General features: G+C 47.5%; 1 protein-coding gene and 1 non-coding gene across 14 annotated transcripts in view; one reads left to right on the forward strand and one right to left on the reverse strand.

The window, feature by feature from the left end:
• The window catches only part of KATNIP (katanin interacting protein), a 229,795-nt gene that overhangs the window by 34,490 nt on the left and 175,823 nt on the right, over positions 1-19,482 (reverse strand). For all 13 annotated transcript variants that reach the window (XM_086375203.1, XM_086375198.1, XM_086375204.1 and 10 more), the window contains one exon: positions 11,529-12,396. In XM_086375203.1, the coding sequence (XP_086231329.1) occupies positions 11,529-12,396 (868 nt within the window). The remainder of the gene's footprint in view (positions 1-11,528; positions 12,397-19,482) is intronic.
• TRNAG-UCC (transfer RNA glycine (anticodon UCC)) lies at positions 17,646-17,718 on the forward strand. Its single transcript has one exon. It is a non-coding gene; the product is annotated as a tRNA-Gly (tRNA).

Here is a 19,482-nt window from a genome sequence, read left to right on the forward strand (position 1 = left end):
AGATATGCCATTTCAGATGCGGCCTTTCGTGTGGGCAGCATGTCCCAACGTGTTAATATCATTCCTGGGTGGGGAGTAGGAAAGATTTGAACTTTCTTCTTTGACATCTTCTCTTCTAAGTTCCCTATGTGTATTATTTTTATCATCAAGGACAAAATTCTATTAAAAAAGCCAAATGACCCAGGTATACTAAAAGGTAAGGAATTTACTTCTATTTGTGTTGAAATTGATTCCAAGAGCCGAGTTTAGGTCCAGAGCACGTGGAGAACAGGGGCCTGGCCCTCAGGGGGTGGCTCCGAAGGCCCTGCCCTCCTCCTTGTAGGACAGTAAAGCCCAGCACGTGCATCCAGCAGTGGCCGGCCCCCCCGGCCAAGCCATGGCTAACCGACACCTAAGGGTGTCATTCTGGAGAAACAGCAGCTGGCGACCCTGGCATTCTGTTTCCTCTCCTTTCATCTCGTCCTGTGCCCTGTACTCCATTTTCTGCCTGTCTCCCAGGGGGCCTGACTCCATCAATTATCTCCTCTCTCCAGAATCTTCAATCACTCCTTCCCCACTGGCATCTCCCCTCTCTCTGCCTGCAGACATGCATAAATCTCTCCTACCTGAAAGAAAAAGGAAGCTGACCTGATCTTGTGGCTCCCTCCAACTGCTGTCCTATTTTATCCCTCCTTTCATTGCAGACACTGCATCCTCGTGACCCCCACCCTCTCTTTACCCCCTGTAACCCAGCTCCTCTGTGCAAAGCTGTTGCGTTTTGCCAACCCAAGCTCCACTTCACCTTCTCATTGGAACAAAAATCCCGATTTTTCTTTGGGTACCCTGGACTTTTAGGCCATGCAGTTTAGGTGAATGCTGACAGCACCTTTCCAAGCTGGGTTCATGAAAGGAACTATGGGGAAGGATAAGGCTGTCTTTAAATTGGTGCTGCTTCCTAGGAGGTACTAGTGGTAAAGAATGGGCCTGCCGATGCAGGAGACGCAAGAGACCCAGGTTCCCTCCCTGGGTCGGGAAGGTCCCCTGGAAGAGGGCATGGCAACCCACTCCAGTATTCTTGCTCAGAGAATGCCATGGAGGAGCCTGGTGGACTACAGTCCATGGGGTTGCAAAGAGTCAGACGTGACTGAAGTGACTTAGCACACACGCATGTATGCTGAGCTGATGGGATGGAGGGATGGAGTGGCCATTGGCTACATTGTGGGGATGGGAGAGCGTGGCTGAGAATGAAGTGGGTGGATGTGAACTGAGAGCTGGAGAGTCCTGATGACACTCCAGCCATGCCTGAAGTCAAACCCCTGGTGGTTTTCTGTCCTTTGCATCCCTAAGAGTCTTATAATTCCCACCACCCCTCCACTGAAGCAACTTTATCCAAGTACACAATGACTCCAAGCACGCAATCTTTCTCGGTCCTCTGTCCCTGCTTGACGTCCCGGGCAAGGTAGGTGCCCCCTCCACCTGCTCAGGAGACATCTCTTCCTGGTTCTCCACTCTCGCCTGCTGACAGCGCCTCTCTCTGTGCCACAGCGCCCTCCGCTCCTCCCGGTGCTCTAACTCTGGCTGCACAAGACCGCCTCAGCCCCCTCCTGTCCTCCCCCAACACTCCCTTCATCCAGCTCCTGGCTCCCATGCAAGCCCTGCTCACTGTCATAAGCCAAGTTCTGACCTCTCTCCCTGGGGTACCATGTTCCAATTTCCACGATCCCTTGGAACATCCAGACATGTCCACTCTGTCACTTCCATCTCCAGATATCTAAAGTGGAGTTGATCAAACCCTCTAATTGGCATTATCCCTACTATACCGGTGATTCAGATGGTAAAGAATCTGCCTGAAAGTGGGAGACCCCGCTTCAATCCCTGGGTCGGGAAGACCCCCTGGAGAAGGGAAAGGCAACCCACTTTACTATTCTTGCCTGGAGAATTCAATGGACAGAGGAGCCTGGCAGGCTACAGTCCATGGGGTCTCAAAGAGTCAGACGTGAGTGAGCAACTAACACTTTTCACTACGATACTGAAAATAAAGAAAATCTAACTCCTCACTGTGCCCCCAGGGCCCTGAGTGTGACCCACCCCCCAACCTCAGCTGACTTCTCCAGCCTCACCTCCCACCCTTCTCTCCATGAGCATCCCACTCCAGCCATGCCAGCCTTTCATTCCACCCACAAGTCTCTCCTGGCCTCAGAGACTTTGCCCTCACAGTGCCCTTCTGCCAGGAACGCTCTTGCCCCAGAGACCCACTACACCGGCTCTTCTAGACACCCTCCTTCTGGGAGAGGCCTTCTCTGCCCTCTCCCCTGCTGCATCCCAGGGCCTGGCACAGAAACGGTGCCTGGACGTGCTCCTAAGTGTATGTCAGTAAAGGGACGGGGGCTTGGCACCACTACCATGTTCCCCACTGTGCTCAGGGCTGGAGGCCGAGGGACTCCCCCCTCCGCCTGTCAGTCCTCCTGCACCTCCTCACCACCCCCCACTTCTCATCTGTCATTAACAAGACCCCAGGAGTCCCTCCCATCCTTGCTTCCAGGCGTGAGGCTTAACATCTGGCACAAGGAACTTCCATATGGATCGTCAGCACCTCAGTTTATTGTGATTTGATTTCCACTGACTGAAATGAATGGGCTGGTCTGGTCTTCAAGGGCACGGAAGGAGAAAGCACCAAAAGTCATGTGTGTCAGGGACTCAGCGTGCCTCTCTCTGCTGGGGTGTGCGAGAAAGGCAGGACTTGGCTTTCATCCCGTGTCTGCTTTCTGACCCACTCTCCCCTAGAGAGGCACGCTCTGGGTTTTAAAAGTGGAGAGGTGTAGGCTTCGCCCTGGACCTCTCAGATGTGACAGCAGGCTGGGGCCAAGTTTCCCTCTGTTTGCGGTAGGACAGGCGACTTGTTAATCCTTGGGAGTCGGGCAACTGCTGGGATCAGTGCTTTGTCCTGTCCGTCAACATTCCTCCCCACAGATCTGAACGGACAACAGAAAGCTACTGCTTTCATCTGCAGTCAGCACGGTTTGGGAGGGAGCACTATTCCTTGGTGGAGATTAATATGAACGGCAAAGTTCTGAACTTCACTTTATAAAAACCACTGGCACCACTATGAAGTGTTAGTTGCTCAGTCATGTCCAACTCTTTGCGACTGCACGGAGCGTAGCCCTCCAGTGTCCTCTGTCCAAGGGATTTTCCCGGCAAGAATACTGGAGTGGGTAGGCTTTCCCTTCTCCAGGGGATCTTCCCAACCCAGGGATCGAACCCAGGTCTCCGGCATTGCAGGTGGATTCTTTACCAGCTGAGCCACAAGGGAAACCCTGAGGTAGGCACTAATTGCTACTAAAAGGGGAAGTGAAAAAGCACATAGTGAGATGCAACAGAGCCACGTTTATTCTAGGTGAATAGCCATAGCTGATAGGACAAGAAGTGGACATCTGACCCAAGCCAACCAATCAGATTCTGCCGTGTCTTTGGGATTGGGGTTTCCCTTGTGGCTCAGCTGGTAAGGAATCCACCTGCAATGCGGGAGACCTGGGTTCGATCCCTGGGTTGGGAAGATCCCCTGGAGAAGGGAAAGGCTATCCATTCCTGTATTCTGGCCTGGAGAATTCCATGGACTGTATAGTCCATGGGGTTGCAAATCGGACATGATTGAGCAAATTTCACTTCACTTTACTAATGTCAGAGAAAGAGACTGCAAGGCCACTTCCTGCTATTTGCACAGAGTTGAAAAAACTGATCTCAGGAGGAACAGTGAGGGGAAATGGACCTGCAGAGAAGCAGAGGGAGGGCCCAGCAGCCCTGGAGAGTTTAGGAGAAGCATCCTTGGTGCCTGCTGGCTTTCTGGCTCCTCCTTTCAATCCCATGTGATGCATCCTGTCTTTGCAGGGTGAGAGGCTTCTCAAATAACACCCCCTTATGCTCAAACTGGACTGCTGAGATTTCATTCACCTGTAGCTAACTGAGCCCAGATAAAGACATTTCCAAAATGTAGATGTGCTTACAATGAGATACTTTGTTGGACAAAAGGATTTCCAGGCTATGTCTTATGATGACAGCAGGATTCCAACCCCAGGGAGGAACTTGGGCAGTCATTCATTCTACAAGCACTGCTGGAGGGCTCGACCCGAACCTTTCCTGAAGGGCATGGCTGTGGGATTTGGCTCTATGTAATGAGTAATTTAAAATTTCTAAGCAACTCTCCTTTTTAGCACGACCAGCTTAACAAGCATGAAATCTCAAGAGCTCAGTTCTTAATGTGTGTTGAGCCAAGCAGTGAAATGCCTGGAAGGAAATTAAAGTGAGACAAAGTCTTCGGATCGTGGACAAGTTACAAAAATGCCCATCACCTCATAACTCCCAGCGGTTCTCTAGGTCTGTTTGCCAGGAAGGCTTGGAATTGCCTAAGTCTTCTGGGGGCAGGTGGCTGATGACAGCAGAGCAAGCAGGGCGCTGAAGGGTAGTAGCACGAAGCATGGATGTTGGAGCCAGGCTGTGTGTGATGTTCAGTCGCTTCAGTCATGTCTGACTCTGTGCCCCATGGACTGTAGCCCGCAAGGCTCCTCTGTCCATGGAATTTTTCCACCAAGAATACTGGAGTGGGTTGCCATGCCCTCCTGCAGGGGATCTTCCTGACCCAGGGATGGAACCCGAGTGTCCGTCGTCTCCTGCATTGCAGGCAGGTTCTTTACCGCTGAGCCACTGCTGAAGCCAGCAGGGCTGCCTGGCCTTAAATCTTGCTCCAGCCCTTATTGGTTGTGTGACCTGGGGAAAATTACTTAAACCTCATGTTTTCTTTTCTTTTTATAATCATATAACTTTCAGGTGTATAGCATGGTTGTTCAATATCTGTATACACTAAAAAGTGATCACCACCATAAATCTAGCTCCCATCTGTTACCATAAAATTGACCTCCTTCATCCATTTCACCCACACTCCAAACACCTTCCACTCTGGTAACCACTAGTCTGCTTTCCATATCTGTGAATTTGTTTTTATTTTATTCTGTTTATTAGAGTCTACATATGAGTGAAGACATCAGTATTTGTCTTTCTCTTTCTGACTTATTTCACTTAGCATAATACCCTCAAGGTCCACTCATGTACATTACATTGTACATATATCACTCCATGCATACATGTACCATATCGCATCTTTATTCATTCATCAACAGACACTTAGGTTTTTTTCCCATATCTTGTCTCTTGTAAATAATGTTGCAATGAACATGGGGGTGCGTATAGCTTTTCAAATTACTGTTTTCATGTTCTTCAGATAAGTACCCAGAAGTGGCGTAGCTGGGTCATATAGCAGTCTACTCTTAATATTTTAAGGAATCTCCATACTGTTTGCCATAGTGGCTGTACCAATTTACAGTCTCACCAACAGTATACAAGAATTCCCTTTTCTCCACATCCTCTCCAACATTCGTTATCTCTTGTCTTGTTGATAGTAGCCATCCTAACAGGTATAAGGAGGTATCTCCTTGTGGTTTTGATTTGCAGTTCCCTGATAATTAGTGATACTGAGCACCTTTCCATGTACTTGTTGGTTATCTGTATGTCTTCTTTGGAAAAATGTCTATTTAGGCCCTCTTCCCACTTTTAAACCTGTTTTTTGTTGTCGAGTTGTCGAGTTGTATGCGTCCTTTGTATATTCTGGATATTAGCCCCTTAAAACATACATGATGTGCAGATATCATTTCCCATCAACAGGCTGCCTTTTCATTTTGATGATGGTTTCCTTTGCTTTGTTGATTGATGTAGTCCCATTTATTTATTTTTGCTTTTGTTTCTCTTGTCTTTGGAGTCAGAGCCACAAAAACACCTCTAAGGCTGGTGTCGTTGAGATTACTGCCTGTATTTTCTTCTAGGAATTTTATGGTTTCAGGTCTTGTAATCAGGTCTTTAATCCATTTTGAGTTAATTTTTGGGTATGGTTTAATATAGTGGTCTAGTTCTATCCTTTTGCATGTGGCTGTCCAGTTTTCCCAATATTATTTATTGGAGAGACCGTCCTTTCTCCATTCTATATCTTTACTCCTTTGCCATTGATTAATAGTCCATATAGGCTTGGGTTTATTTCTGGGCTCTCATATAAGTTAAATAAGCAGGGTGACAATATACAGCCTTGAAATACTCCTTTCCCTATTTGAAACCAGTTTGTTGTTCTATGTCCAGTTCTAACTGTTACCTCTTGACCTGCATACAGATTTCTCAGGAGGCAGGTAAGATGGTCTGGTATTCCCATCTCTTTAAGAATTTTCCACAGTTTGTTGTGATCCACAAAACCCCACTTACTCATGGTGTGTGAGCCTTTTAATGTACTGTTGGATTCAGTTTGAGAATATTTTGTTGAGAATTTCTGCATGTATATTCAACAGTGATACTGGACTGTAATTTTCTTCCTTCCTTCCTTCCTTTCTCTTGTGGCGTACTTGTCTAGTTTTGCTATCAGGATAATGCTGACTTCATAAAATGTTTCGAAGTTTTCCCTCCTCTTCAGTTTTTTTAAAGTGTTTGAGAAGACTAGATATTAAACCTTCTTTGAATGTTTTATAGACTTCACCAGTGAAGTTACCTGGTCCTGGGATTTTGTTTGTTGGAAGATTTTTTGATTCAGTCTTAGAAGATTGTTTGTTTCTAGGAATTTGTTCATTTCTTCTAGGTTGTCCAATTTATGTGTCTAACTGTTCATAGTAGTCTCTTATGATCTTTTGTATCTCTGTGGTATTCATTGTAACTTCTCTTTCATTTCTGATTTTATTTATTTGAGCTCTTTCTCTCTTTTTTTTTTCTTGGTTAGTCTAGCTAAAGGTTTCCCAACTTCATTTGTCTTTTCAAAGAATCAGCTCTTAGTTTCACTAATTTTTTTTCTATTTTATTTTAGTCTCTACTTCATTTATTTCTGCTCTGATCTTTATTATTTCCTTCATCTACTAATTTTGGGCTTCATTTGTTCTTCTTTTTCTAGTTCCTTTAGGTGTAACGTTAGGTTGTTTATTGGGGTTTTTTATTTCTTGAGGCAAACCTTTAGTGCCACGAACTTCCCTCCTGGAACCACTTTTACTATATCTCACAGATTTTGGTATGTCATATTTCTTTCTTTCCTTGAAAAATTCTATTTATTTATGTTGCTGTGCACAGGCTTTCTCCAGTTGCAGCGTAGGGACTTCTCACTGCAGCAGTGTCTCTTGTTGCCAGCACAGGCTCTAGGGAACATGGGCTCAGTGGTTGTGGCTCGAGGGCACTGGACTACAGGCTCAGTGGTTGCAGTGTACAGGCTAGTATGTGTCTATTCGGGTTCCTCTTATTCAGAGTTCTCTGGGCTTCCTGGATCTGGATGTCTGTTTCCTTCCCCAGGGAAGTTTTCAGCCACTTTTCCTTCAAATAATTTTTCATGCCCTTTCTCTTCCTCTGGGAGCCTATAATATGAATGTTATTCTTCTTGATGTTCCAAAGCTCCCTTAAAATATCTTTATTTTTTAACATTCTTTTTTTCTTACGCTGCTCTGTCCCTGGGTGAGTTCTATTGCTGTGTCTTCCAACCTGCTGATTTGTTCTTCTATCTCATCCAATATGCTATTGAATCCCTCTGGTGTATTTCTTGGTTCAGTGATACTTTCTGTTTGATAATTTCTTACATTTTCTACCTCTTTGTTGAAGTTCTCACTGGGTTTGTCCATTCTTCTTCCAATTTCTGTGAGCATCATCTGACCATTATTTTGAACTTTTTACCAGGTAGATTATTATCTTTGTTTTGTTTAGTTCTTTTTTGGTAGTTTTGTCTTGTTCTTTCAATAGCAATATATTCCTGTTTCCTCATTTTGCCTAATTCTCAGTGTTTGTTTCTAGATGTTAGGTAAATCGGCTACCTCTCTTGGCCTTGAAGGAGTGGCCTTATGTAAGAGATATCCTGCAGGGCTCAGAAATGCAATTCTGCCTGGCAACCAGAGCCAGGTGCTCAAGGGGTGTCCCCTTATGGGTTGCATGCACGCTCTTGTTGTGGCGGGGTCATGGGTGCTGCTATGCACTGGAGACAGGGCTAACCCCTGGAAAGACAGCAATGCTGGCCCGATGGCTGCTGGGTTCTAGTGGGCCGGCTTTATCACCTAGTCAGCTGTGAGGCCTGGCTGAGGTATAGGGGTGGGTAGAGTTCTAAGTGGGGTGTGCTTACTGGTGCTCAGACTAGAGGGAGAATTCCAAAATGACACCCACAGGCACTGGGATCAGCAAAGTGGCCTGAAATTGCAAAGATGGCTCCCTCCGGTTTCTCAGTTCCCAGGGAGCATCCAAAATGGGTCCAGCAGATGCTCTGAGGTTAATACGTGGGTCCCATTCACCTATGGCCCATGCACTTTTTAACCCAGCGTTTTTGTGCTGGTTTTCAGGTTGAGTGAATCTGTGAGTGAGCCCTTTAAAAGCTAGCTTTCCGTTCTCTGCAGTTCCATAGTTTGGGGTGTATTCTTCATTGGTTTTTAAAGCCAGATGTTTTGGGGGCTCATCTCTCATGTGCAGGATCCAAGAATCGGGGTGCCTAATGCTCAAATTCCTTAATCCCCAGAGAAAGTAACAGTACCTGTGTAATGCTCGCATCTGCAGACTGTCATGGCTGGGCTGTGTTTTTTTCCTTAATGAGATCATCTCTCTGCCTCCCTTACCCACCTTGATGTTGCCCTTTTACCCTTTCCTGTGGAGACTTTGTTCATCCAGCTTTCAGGTCCTTTTCAGGGGGAATTATTTCACATGCAATTGTAGTTCTGTTGCGTCCATGGGAGGAAGTGAGTGGGTTCTTCGTATGCCACCATTTTGAACCTTCCACCTTACCCTGCTTTCTGACCTCACATTTTCTTTCTTTAATTCATTAATTTATTTTTGGCCGCACTGGGTCTTCACTGCTGTGCATGGGCTTTCTCTAGTTAACGGCGAATGAGGGATACTCTCTGGTTGCAGGGCGGGGCTTCTCATTGCAGTGACTTCTCTTGTTTCGACTCGCAGGCTCTAGTAGTTTTGGTGCACAGGCTCAGTTGCCCTGTGACATGTGGAACCTTCCCAGAGCAGGGATTGAACCCATGTCCTCTGCGTTGGTGGGTGGATTCTTAACCACTGGACCACCAGGGAGATCTCCACATTTTCTTTATCTGTAAAATGGGGCTGGTATGAGAATTAAATGAGCCTGTTTGAGTAATATGCCTAGATGCCCAGCCTGGTTTACTGCAAACATGCCATGCATCTAGCCATTGCAGTTCTTTCTTTCCATCATTCCTCCCACACACTGCAGGAGACCCACCATGAGTCAGGCACCTGGGTCCCGGGGTGTGTGTGTGCTAAGTTGTTTCAGTCGTGTCCAACTCTTTGTGACACCCTGGAGAAGAGCTCACCAAGCTCCTCTGTCCATGTGATTCTCCAGGCAAGAATACCAGAGTGTATTGCCATGCCCTCCTCCAGGGGATCTTCTCGACCCAGGGATTGAACCCCAGTCTCATTATGCCTCCTGCATTGGCAGGTGGGTTCTTTACCTTTAGTGCTACCTAGGAAACCCGAGGTCCTAGGGATCCCAACACAAATAACATATGGCCCCTGCCCCTAAAGAGTCCTTTTCTTCCACTCTGCTCTCCTCTCTGATACACAGTCTCAGGGTTAAGTCTTGGTGGGGCGGGCAGCACAGTCTGTAAGGCTGGGGAGTCAGAAACAGAAGCTCTGTCTGGGAGAAGGGAGCCATCTCTCACCGTGGAAAGGCACTCAAGAGTCTGAGGGAACTGCTCTGCCCCAAGTGACATCGAGGGTCTGAAAGAGACCACAAACTCTCCACATTTCTAAGTGTAACTCTGGCTAAATGCAGACCTTTGGGGTCTGTCCACTAGACAAGAATGGTGTGGGTGCTAATGTAATTCACTAAAAGTATATGCATGGGCTTTGCATATAGCTAAACCACCATCCCATGCCGCTGCTGCTGCATCACAGAGTGTGGATGCTGCCGCCGCCGCTGACAACGACAATAATAAACAGCAGCATCGAACATCTGCTGGGTGTTCTTATGTGCCAGATTCAGTGCCAAATGCTGCCCCTGTATGATCGCATTTGATCCTCCCAGCTTCTAGCCCACCATGAGTTGGGTATTATCTGCCTCCTTCCACATGAGGAAATGGAGGCTCAGAGGGATTTCAGAACTTGCCCACAGTTTGGGTTGGCAGTGGGGAACCAGGATAAATGTTTGATTTCAGGCTTGTGCTTCTGTGTGGTACAGAGTGGGGATAAACCCAGAGGATCTCGAGGTGAACCCTGTGTCGGTAGGTCCAGGAGCTTTGTGGACAATAAAGGATATAGAAGCTAGGGTTGAAATAATGGCCCTCACTTCTGGAGCACGTTCCACATGCCAGGCTCTGGTCACTATTTTGAAGCCATCATCTCATTCATTTCTCACAATGCTGTGCGGGGAGGGCCAGTTGTGGGGGTTCATTCCCATTTCACAAATGAAGATGCTGAGGCTCAGAAAGTGGAAGTATCCAGCTCTACAGGACCCAGGCGAGAAGTCTCAGGTCTACAAGTAGCTGAGTCTGAATTCAAGTGGTTTGACTTGTGTTGCTCTGCGACATTTTGTCCTGGTAGCCAAATCTGAGTGCAAATATTCAGTGCAAACCCATCTCCTTTCAGATCTCTTAGAGATAATCTACTGCAAAGTTCACAAAACAGGTGAATCCTGCTACCAGATATGGATTTTTTTTTTTTGTTTGGACCCAAACAGTGGTTTTAAAAATAATCTCTATCAGTGGTCAATGTTGAAAAATAAGAATATTCTACAATTTTGATTTATCTTGATAAAAGGAAAAGGGAGATCTGGCCCAAGGGCCTTGTATTTCTTTTTCTTTTAATATTTATTTATTTGGCTGCCTTCAGTCTTAGTTGCATTATGTGAGATCTTTCATTGTAGCCCATGGGCCTGTTGCTCTGTGTCATGTGGGATCTTAGTTCCCTGACCGGGAATCGAACCCATGTCCCTTGCATGACAAGGCAGATTCTCAACCACTGGACCACCAGGGAAGCCCTGGGCTTGTATTTCTGAATGCCAAAAAGCCCCCTTTATATGGGTCTGTGCTCTCCAGTTTGCCACAGTCCTCACCACTCCCTATAGTCCTTCCAACTCCCAGGCAAGAATCAATTGCTATTTATCATCACACTTGCATTATTTTCCTAACAGTACAGTTAAGAATAAAGTGAGGTAATTAGAGACCAAAAGTCTCTATCAGAGGTTAGATAACAGACTAGATTGGAAAAGCCACGGTCGGCAAGAAAAATGGACAAAGGAATGTATCTTGGAGCCAGTGACAAACACGCCTGTGGGTTTCACAGGCGAAGTGTGCCTTACCCTCTTCACTCACTGCTACTACCCCTGTGGCCCTGAGACAGGGAATCTGTGACCCTCGGTTGACAAGAACCTTCCTGTTTTGCAGGTGGGGGAACTGAGGTCCAGGGAGTAATACAGCTTCATGCCAGTTAGCGCCCCTGGCTCCAGTGAGATAGACCCAGTGAGTCAGATGGATTCTGGAACTTACCTCTGCTGGCTGGCTGGCTGTCACCATGACTGAGGCCGACAGCATCCCTCCTCAGGCCCCTCCTCCCGCTGGCAGGCTGCTCCCTGTGGGGGGGCTGGTTAAAGATGTCAAAGTCATCACCGTGGACTTTGGGGGTCGTCCTCTGAGCTCTCTCAGCGGTGATGACATTCCAGCTATTCACCCGCCCTTGCTCACGTCTGGAGCCTTTATCCCTGGCCTTGGATCCTCCAGGCCCCTCGCCAATGACATCGTCTGACGGAAGCTCGTCTCTCCAGTCCAGCGGCTTCTCTGGACTCAGCCAGAGGGGTTTCAACTTCGGGCCTCCTGGCTTCCTGCCTTTCCCCGCGGGAGAAGGTTGTAACCAGGATGGGGTTTTCCCTGGTGGCTCAGAGACTTTTCTGCCCGTGAGGTTTTCCAGCTGTTGGAGCAGTGAGAGCTCCTGGTCAGGAGGAGGAGGGCACTCCACAGAGGGGCAGTGGGGAGGACCCCTGGGCTCGCCCCCTGTCGAGGATGGGGCGGCTAAATTGCTGAGCTCCTCCTCTAACTGGGACAAACTGTCTTTCACGCTGTCGGGAGAATTCATCCTTCCAACAAATAAATTTCCTTGTGAAGAAACCTTCACATCCTCTCCTGCTCCAGCTGGCTGCGAGTGACTGGCATGGAGTTCCTCGTCCCCCTCGGTTCCGGGCGTCTTGCGGACACCTCTGCTTTCTTCCAAGAGGGCAGCATGGCTCTCTTCCATCCTCTCATCCTGCAGCCCCACCAGGATGCTCTGTGGGGCCTCCCCACCTCCTTTGTCTAACTTGCCGTCAAAGATGAGTTTTTTGTTGACATAAAGCTTCACGTTCTTAGCCCCGATGTCAAAGTCCTAAAAACATAAAATTTCACAAAATGAAGGTGCGTGGCATTGCACCAATGTATCAAGTTTTGAAAGCAGCTGATGAGGGACTTCCCTGGTGGTCCACTGTTTAAGATGCTGCCTGCCAGTGCCGGGGTCACGGGTTTGATCCCCAATCTGGGACGATTCCATATATGGTGGGGCAACTAAGCCATGTGGACAACGACTGAAGCCTGTCTGCCTAGAGCCTGTGCTCTGCATCAAGGGAAGCCACTGCAATGAGAAGCCCACACACCACAACTAGAGAGTCACCCCCACTTGCCACAACTAGAGAAAGTCCACTGTGCATCAATGAAAACCCAGTGAAGCCAAAAAAAAAAAAAGTAGCAGATGAAAAAGAGAAATGTGGGATGCTAAAAACGTGAGCTTTCTGAGACCACAGCACTAGGGCTGTTAAATCAGGCTCTATCTCATTTCGGTGCAAAGGGTTCCATACGCTATAAATCAAAGGCCTTTCACAAAGAGGCTCCTCTGTTGCCATCTTCGTCATCATTACCTCCTGCTGGGACATGGGTAATAGCCTGCTAATTGGTCTGCCTGCTTCCTGTCTCTTGCTCCTTCATCCTCAGCTTCACATTGCCACCAGAGTTAATTTCCTACAAGAGCTGGATCTGGCCCCATAACGTCCCTTTGTGAAATCCTTCATGTGTTTTCGCCGCCTATAGTTCCTTAAAGTACGGGTTCTGGGCCTCCTGCACCAGAAAAGCTGGGCAGGCACATGAAATGCAGGCGTTCTAGGTCCCAGAGGGGCCGTATTTTGGGGGCTCTGAAAGCAGAGCCTGAGACAAGGATTTGAGTGCAGGTAGCTTATGGGCAGCTGCTCCTTTGAGGGAGAGTCAGGTAGGGCAGGTGAGACTGCAAAAAGGTTTTCGGGCTGGTCACTGCTGTGGGCAACTGGGGCTCCCTCCAGCTAGGACACTGTAAGCAACCTGCAGAAAGAATCTCAGAAATGTCCCTCCAAAGGTGGGGGGTTGGACATTTATCCACTGACCCCCTTCCCTGCGGTTGACGGCTGCCCCAGGGGGCACTGATGCCCTGCCACGTCCACAGGCTGAGCCCTCTGGTGGCTTTGGGGAAAGGACCCAAGCAGCAAGGCTGACAGCCTGGAGGCACTGGGGGTGGTGCCCAGTTGGCACGCCCAGAAACTGTCTCAACTCACTGTGGCTGCAATCAGAGGGGAGCCCAGAGGATGCAGTGTGGGCACTTCATTTGTGACGGATAATCTGGATGGTTTCTTTGCACACAGAAGCTGAAGGATGACAGGCACGTGAGATGAACTCTGAACCCCTGGTAACCACCTGAAGTGCGGGAGACCTGGGTTCGATCCTGGGTTGGGAAGATCACCCGGAGAAGGGAAAGGCTACCCACTCCAGTATTCTGGCCTGGAGAATTCCGTGGACTGTATAGTCCATGGGTCGCAAAGAGTCAGACACAACTGAGCAACTTTCACTTTCAGCATGACACAAAATGACCTTCACAAGAGGGTCCCTGCCTGGTCTTCTCTCTCCCCCTCTCCTCGCACGTGTGCCCCACATCAGGCAACAACGCTTCACGCTTAAAATCGAACCACACCTTCTACTACTGCCCTATTTGGTCATTCTTTTTTACACAAAAACAGTTTTAATAAACAGCTTTCTTGAGGAATGTAATACCTACCTCATACAGTAAACTGGATATATTTAAAGTGTACAACTTAATGGATAAAGAAGATGTGCTAGAAGTATATATATAATGGAATATTAGTCATAAAAAAAGAATGAAGTAATGCCATTTGCAGCAACATGGATGAACCTAGAGAATATTATACAAAGTGAAGTAAGACAGAGAAAGAGAAATATCATATGATATCACCTACATGTGGAATCTAAAAAAAAAGAACACATAAACTTATTTGCAAAACAGAAACAGACCCATAGACGGAGAAGACAAACTTACATTTACCAAATGGGAAAGGAGCGATGGAAGGATAAATTCAGAGCTTGAGATTAACAGATACACACAACTATATATAAAATAGATAACCAACAAGGATCTACTTAAAGCACAGAGGACTACATTCAATATTTTGTAATAACCTGTAAGTGAAAAGAATCTGTAAAAGGGTATAAACATATATAATCTTTTATATGTATATATGTATATATATATATATATATATATATATATATATATATATTTGAACCACTGTGCTTTACATCTGAAACTAAAACAACACTGTAAATCAACTATACTTCAATTAAAAATAAATAGTAAAGCATACAACTTAGGCAGCAAGGAGACCAAACCAGTCAATCCTAAAGGAAACCAACCCTGAATATTCATTGGAAGGACTGATGCTGAAGCTGAAGCTCCAATACTTTGGCCACCTGATGCGAAGAGCTGACTCACTGGAAAAGACCCGGATGCCGGGAAAGACAAAGGGCAGGAGGAGAAGGGGACGACAGAGGATGAGATGGTTGGATGGCTTCATCGACTTAATAGACATAAGTTTCAGCAAGATCCGGGAGATAGTGAAGGACAGGGAAGCCTGGAACGCTGCAGTCCACGGGGTCGCAAAGAGTTGGACACAACTTAGCAACTGAACAACAAATACAACTTAAGTTTTAACACATATACACCCACGATCATTACCTGAAGGCTTCCTCATACCCCTTCGTAATCCCTCCCACCCCACCCCTAGGCAACCACCCACCAGCCTTCTGTCACTACAGATTAGTTTGCATTTTCTAGAATTTTTATACAAAAGGACTCACACACTATGACCTCCATGGGGCCTGGGGGTCTGGTTTCTTTCCCCCAGCATAATATCTCCGAGATTCATCCATGTTGCCGACGTGAAGAGTTTTATACCTTCTTATTGCTGAGGAGCAGCAGTCTATTCTGGGGTACCCCACAGTCTGTCTGTTCATCCACCTTCACAGCAGACTCTGGGAGGCTGCACCTCCCTCAGTCAGCCTTTGCCTCCTCCCCTCCGCATGAACCCACTCTGCCAAGGCTGCCAGTAACTGGGATGATAACAATCATCCTTGTTGTCTGGATGATTCCGATTGATTCTTGTCCTGGTCTATCACTCACAGGGCCCTCCTTCCACTCCCAAGGGTGCCCTGGTTTGGACAACCCGTCTTAGGGTCCAGCAGGTGACCAGACACACTGGGAAGTTCTCAGTCCTTAGGCAGGTCATCCCCCTGCTTCCTGTTCTCACAGCAGCCCAGGCTCCCGGCTGCTCCTTGACTGGCTGGGCAGGTCCCGGGCCTCCTGATTTTCCTGTGTTGTCTCACTAGGTGGTCCCACTCAGCCCCAAGGCCCTAAATTTCATCCTCGCGTTGGTGACTCCCAACTATTTAATTTATTTTACTGGAGTATAGTTGATTTACAATGTTGTATTGGTTTCAGGTGTACAGCAAAGTGATTCACTTATATATGTATATATCTTTTCCAGATTCTTTTGCATTATGTTTTATTGCAAAATAGTAAATATAGTTCTCTGTGCTATACAGTGGGTCCTTGTTGTTTATCCATGTTATATATAGCAGTTTGTACCCGTTAATCCCAAACTCCTAATTCATCCTTTCCCACTCCCTTTCCCCTTTGGTAACCACAAGTTTGTTCTCTATGTTCATGAGTCTGTTTCTGTTTGATGAATAAATGCATTTGTATCACTTTTTAGATTCTACGTAAGTGATACCATATGATGTTTGTCTTTCTCTTGACTTTACTTTGGGCTTCCCCAGTGGCTCAGCAATAAAGAATCCGCCTGCACTGCAGGAGACGTGGAGACATGGGTTCAATCGTTGAGTTGGGAAGATCCCTTGGAGGAGGAAATGGCAATCCACTCCAATAATTTTGCCCAGAAAATCCCATGGACAGAGGAGCCTGGGCGCTACAGCCCATGGGATCACAAAAGAGTCAGTCATGACTAAGCGAGTAAAGCACAACAAAGGTTTCACTTCACTTAGTATGATAATCTCTAAGTCCATCCATATGGCTGCAAACAGCATTATTTCATTCTATTTATGGCTGAGTAGTATTCCCTTGTGAGTGTGGTGGTTTAGTTGCTAAGTCGTGTCAGACTCCTGCGACCCCATGGACTGTAGCCTGTCAGGCTCCTCTGTTCATGGAATTCTTCAGGCAAGAACACTGGAGTGGGTTGCCATTGTGTGTGTGTGTGTGTGTGTATATGACATATATATCATTTGATATATATATGACATATATATATATGGATGTGAGAGTTGGACTGTGAAGAAGGCTGAGCGCTGAAGAATTGATGCTTTTGAACTGTGGTGTTGAAGACTCTTGAGAGTCCCTTGGACTGCAAGGAGATCCAACCAGTCCATTCTGAAGGAGATCAGCCCTGGGATTTCTTTGGAAGGAATGATGCTAAAGCTGAAACTCCAGTACTTTGGCCACCTTATGCGAAGAGTTGACTCATTGGAAAAGACTCTGATGCTGGGAGGGATTGGGCGCAAGAGGAGAAGGGGACGACAGAGGATGAGATGGCTGGATGGCATCACTGACTCGATGGACATGAGTCTAAGTGAACTCCGGGAGTTGGTGAGGGACAGGGAGGCCTGGTGTGCTGCGATTCATGGGGTCACAAAGAGTCGGACACGACTGAGCAACTGATCTGATCTGATATATATATATATATATATTTTTAAATCCAGTCTCTGTAAATGGACATTTAGGTTGCTTCCGTGTCTTGGCTAATGTAAACAGTGCTGTTTGGACACTGGACTCCTGACTGTTCTAATCTCCAATTCTGGCCTCTCTATCCGACCCCAGTGACCACGTGACTACTCCTCCTGCATATCTAACAAGCATCTCAACCTTAACATGCCCCAAACAGAATGATCAGTTTACTTTTCCCAAACCTCATCTTCATCCATCTTAAAAATGGTTCCTTCATTCAACCAACTGCCCCAGACTAGGAGTCCTTGAGCCCTCTTGCTCTTTCACACACATATCCAATCCATCAGAAGCTCCCATGGCTCCACCTCCCAAAGCCCTCCCTAATCTGACCTCTTCTTCCCGGGTGGCCACTGCCTCCTAGCCCGGGCCACCACCATCTCTCCCAAAGACAACAACTGTAGCCCCCTAATTGGTCTCTGTGTTTCCACTCTGCACTGTCACACACCCGCCCCCAACCCACCCCAGCACACACATTTCATTTTCTGCAGCCAGTCCTTCTTAAAAAGCAACTTAAATCACTAGGGGATTCCCTAGTGGTCCAGTGGTTAGGACTCTGCACTTCCACTGCAGGGGTCCCGGGTTCAATTCCTGGTCAGGGATCTAGGATTCCACAGGCTGTGTGGTATGTCCAGAAAACAGAACAAAACAGCAACGACAAAAACAAATCAGATCATGGCAGCCGCTGCTTAAAACCACGCCACAATTTCCTATCACTCTGAGAATAAATGCCAGCTCCCTTCAGGAGTCAACATAGCCTGTGTGATCTGGTCCCATGATGACCTCTCTCTCCCCTTCCTTTCCTCCTCCCAACACACGACTCCAATTGCTGCTCCGTGATTCTGTGGAGCTCAAGGCCACCTCAGGACCTGGGCAACTGTCTGGCACATTCTGTCCCAGAGACCTGCAAGGCTGGCTCCTCCTTGTCTTCAAAGAGATGTTGCTGCTCTCCCTAAAGCAGGCCCCACCCCATCCAATCCCCTTTCTAGCCCATGGTCCTGTATTATTTTCTTCCTGTCTGTGACATGGTCTTGTTCATCAGCTTTCTAATTTATTTATTGTCTCCCCCACTCAAAGTTAGGGTTGCCCTGATGGCTCAAGTGGTAAAAAAAAAAATCTGCCTGCAAGCCAGGAGACCGAGCTTGATCCCTAGGTCAGGAAGGAATGGCAACTCACTCCAGTATTCTTGCCTGGGAAATCCCGTGGGCAGAGGAGCCTGGTGCCAAACAATCCATGGGGTTGCAAAGAGTTGGCCATGACTGAGCATGCCCACACACACTCAAACTTAAGCTCCAGGGCTTCCCTGGTGGCTCAGTGGTAAAGAATCCGCCTGCCAATGCAGGAGACATGGGCTCAATCCCTGACCCAGGAAGACCCCACATATCGTGAAGCAACTATGCCCGTATGCTACAACTACAGAGTCTGTGCTTTAGAGCCTGAGAGCTGCAACTCCTGAAGCCCACACACCCTTGAGCCCACTGACCACAACGACAGAAGCCACCACAACTAGAGAGGAGCCCCTGCTTGCCACAACTGGAGAAAAGCCCTCGCCGCAACGAAGACCACAATTAAAAAGTAAATAAACCAGCTCTGAGACAGCAGAGGTGCTACCAGTCTCATCCAAGGGCCCAACAAGCACCTGGCACACAGTTTTTGCTCGGCCATCATTTTGGAATTACAAACGAATCAACACAGCCACTCTTCTCCCCGGATAGCGCTGCTAACAATCCTCAGAGAACAAACCTGATCAGAAAAATGGCAGCCTGTTGGTTTCAACCCCAGACCGTGTTCCGTCTTGCTTTGCCTTCTGATCTACTCTTGGGATGTGAGATCGGAGACTCCCAGATGTGTCCATGTAGACTCATTTCCCCCCTTTTGCCTTCCTGAAAGCCGGGCAGGGAAGCTCTAACTAAATTCGTAGCTCACTGAGCTACTGTTCTGAAGGTTTCCGGAGCAATTTGGGATGAGAACCGTTAGACGACAGGAACCCGGCTTCAATCGTCCAGTTGCGGGATGGCAGGCTGCTATTTGCTGCCTGTCAGAAAAGTCGATTCTCAGAGCACCCTTTTACATGTTTATATGGATGTGTTCTCTGTTTAGCGGAGGCGCAGAGCAAGCGCGTGCTGTGAATTAATCAGGAAATAGCTACTGGAGAAGGACAGCCCGGGCAGCTTCCAGTGAGTAGTTCTGCAAAATTACCGCCGTGCAAACATCTGGAGAAGACACGCTGTCACTGAAAGAGGTGGGGGGAGGGGGTGGGGAGCACGCTTTTCAGTCCCACAGTCACGAGGTGGGTATCCTGGATCCCATCAGGAGATGCCTGGTCTCCACAATGGGCTCGCTGACCATCTGCGCACCATCTAGAGC

Source organism: Bos grunniens, chromosome 25 (genome assembly GCF_055505025.1).
Source record: "Bos grunniens cultivar Pamir isolate PY7600 chromosome 25, Bosgru_T2T1.0, whole genome shotgun sequence".
In the NCBI taxonomy this organism is placed as follows: Eukaryota; Metazoa; Chordata; class Mammalia; order Artiodactyla; family Bovidae; genus Bos; species Bos grunniens.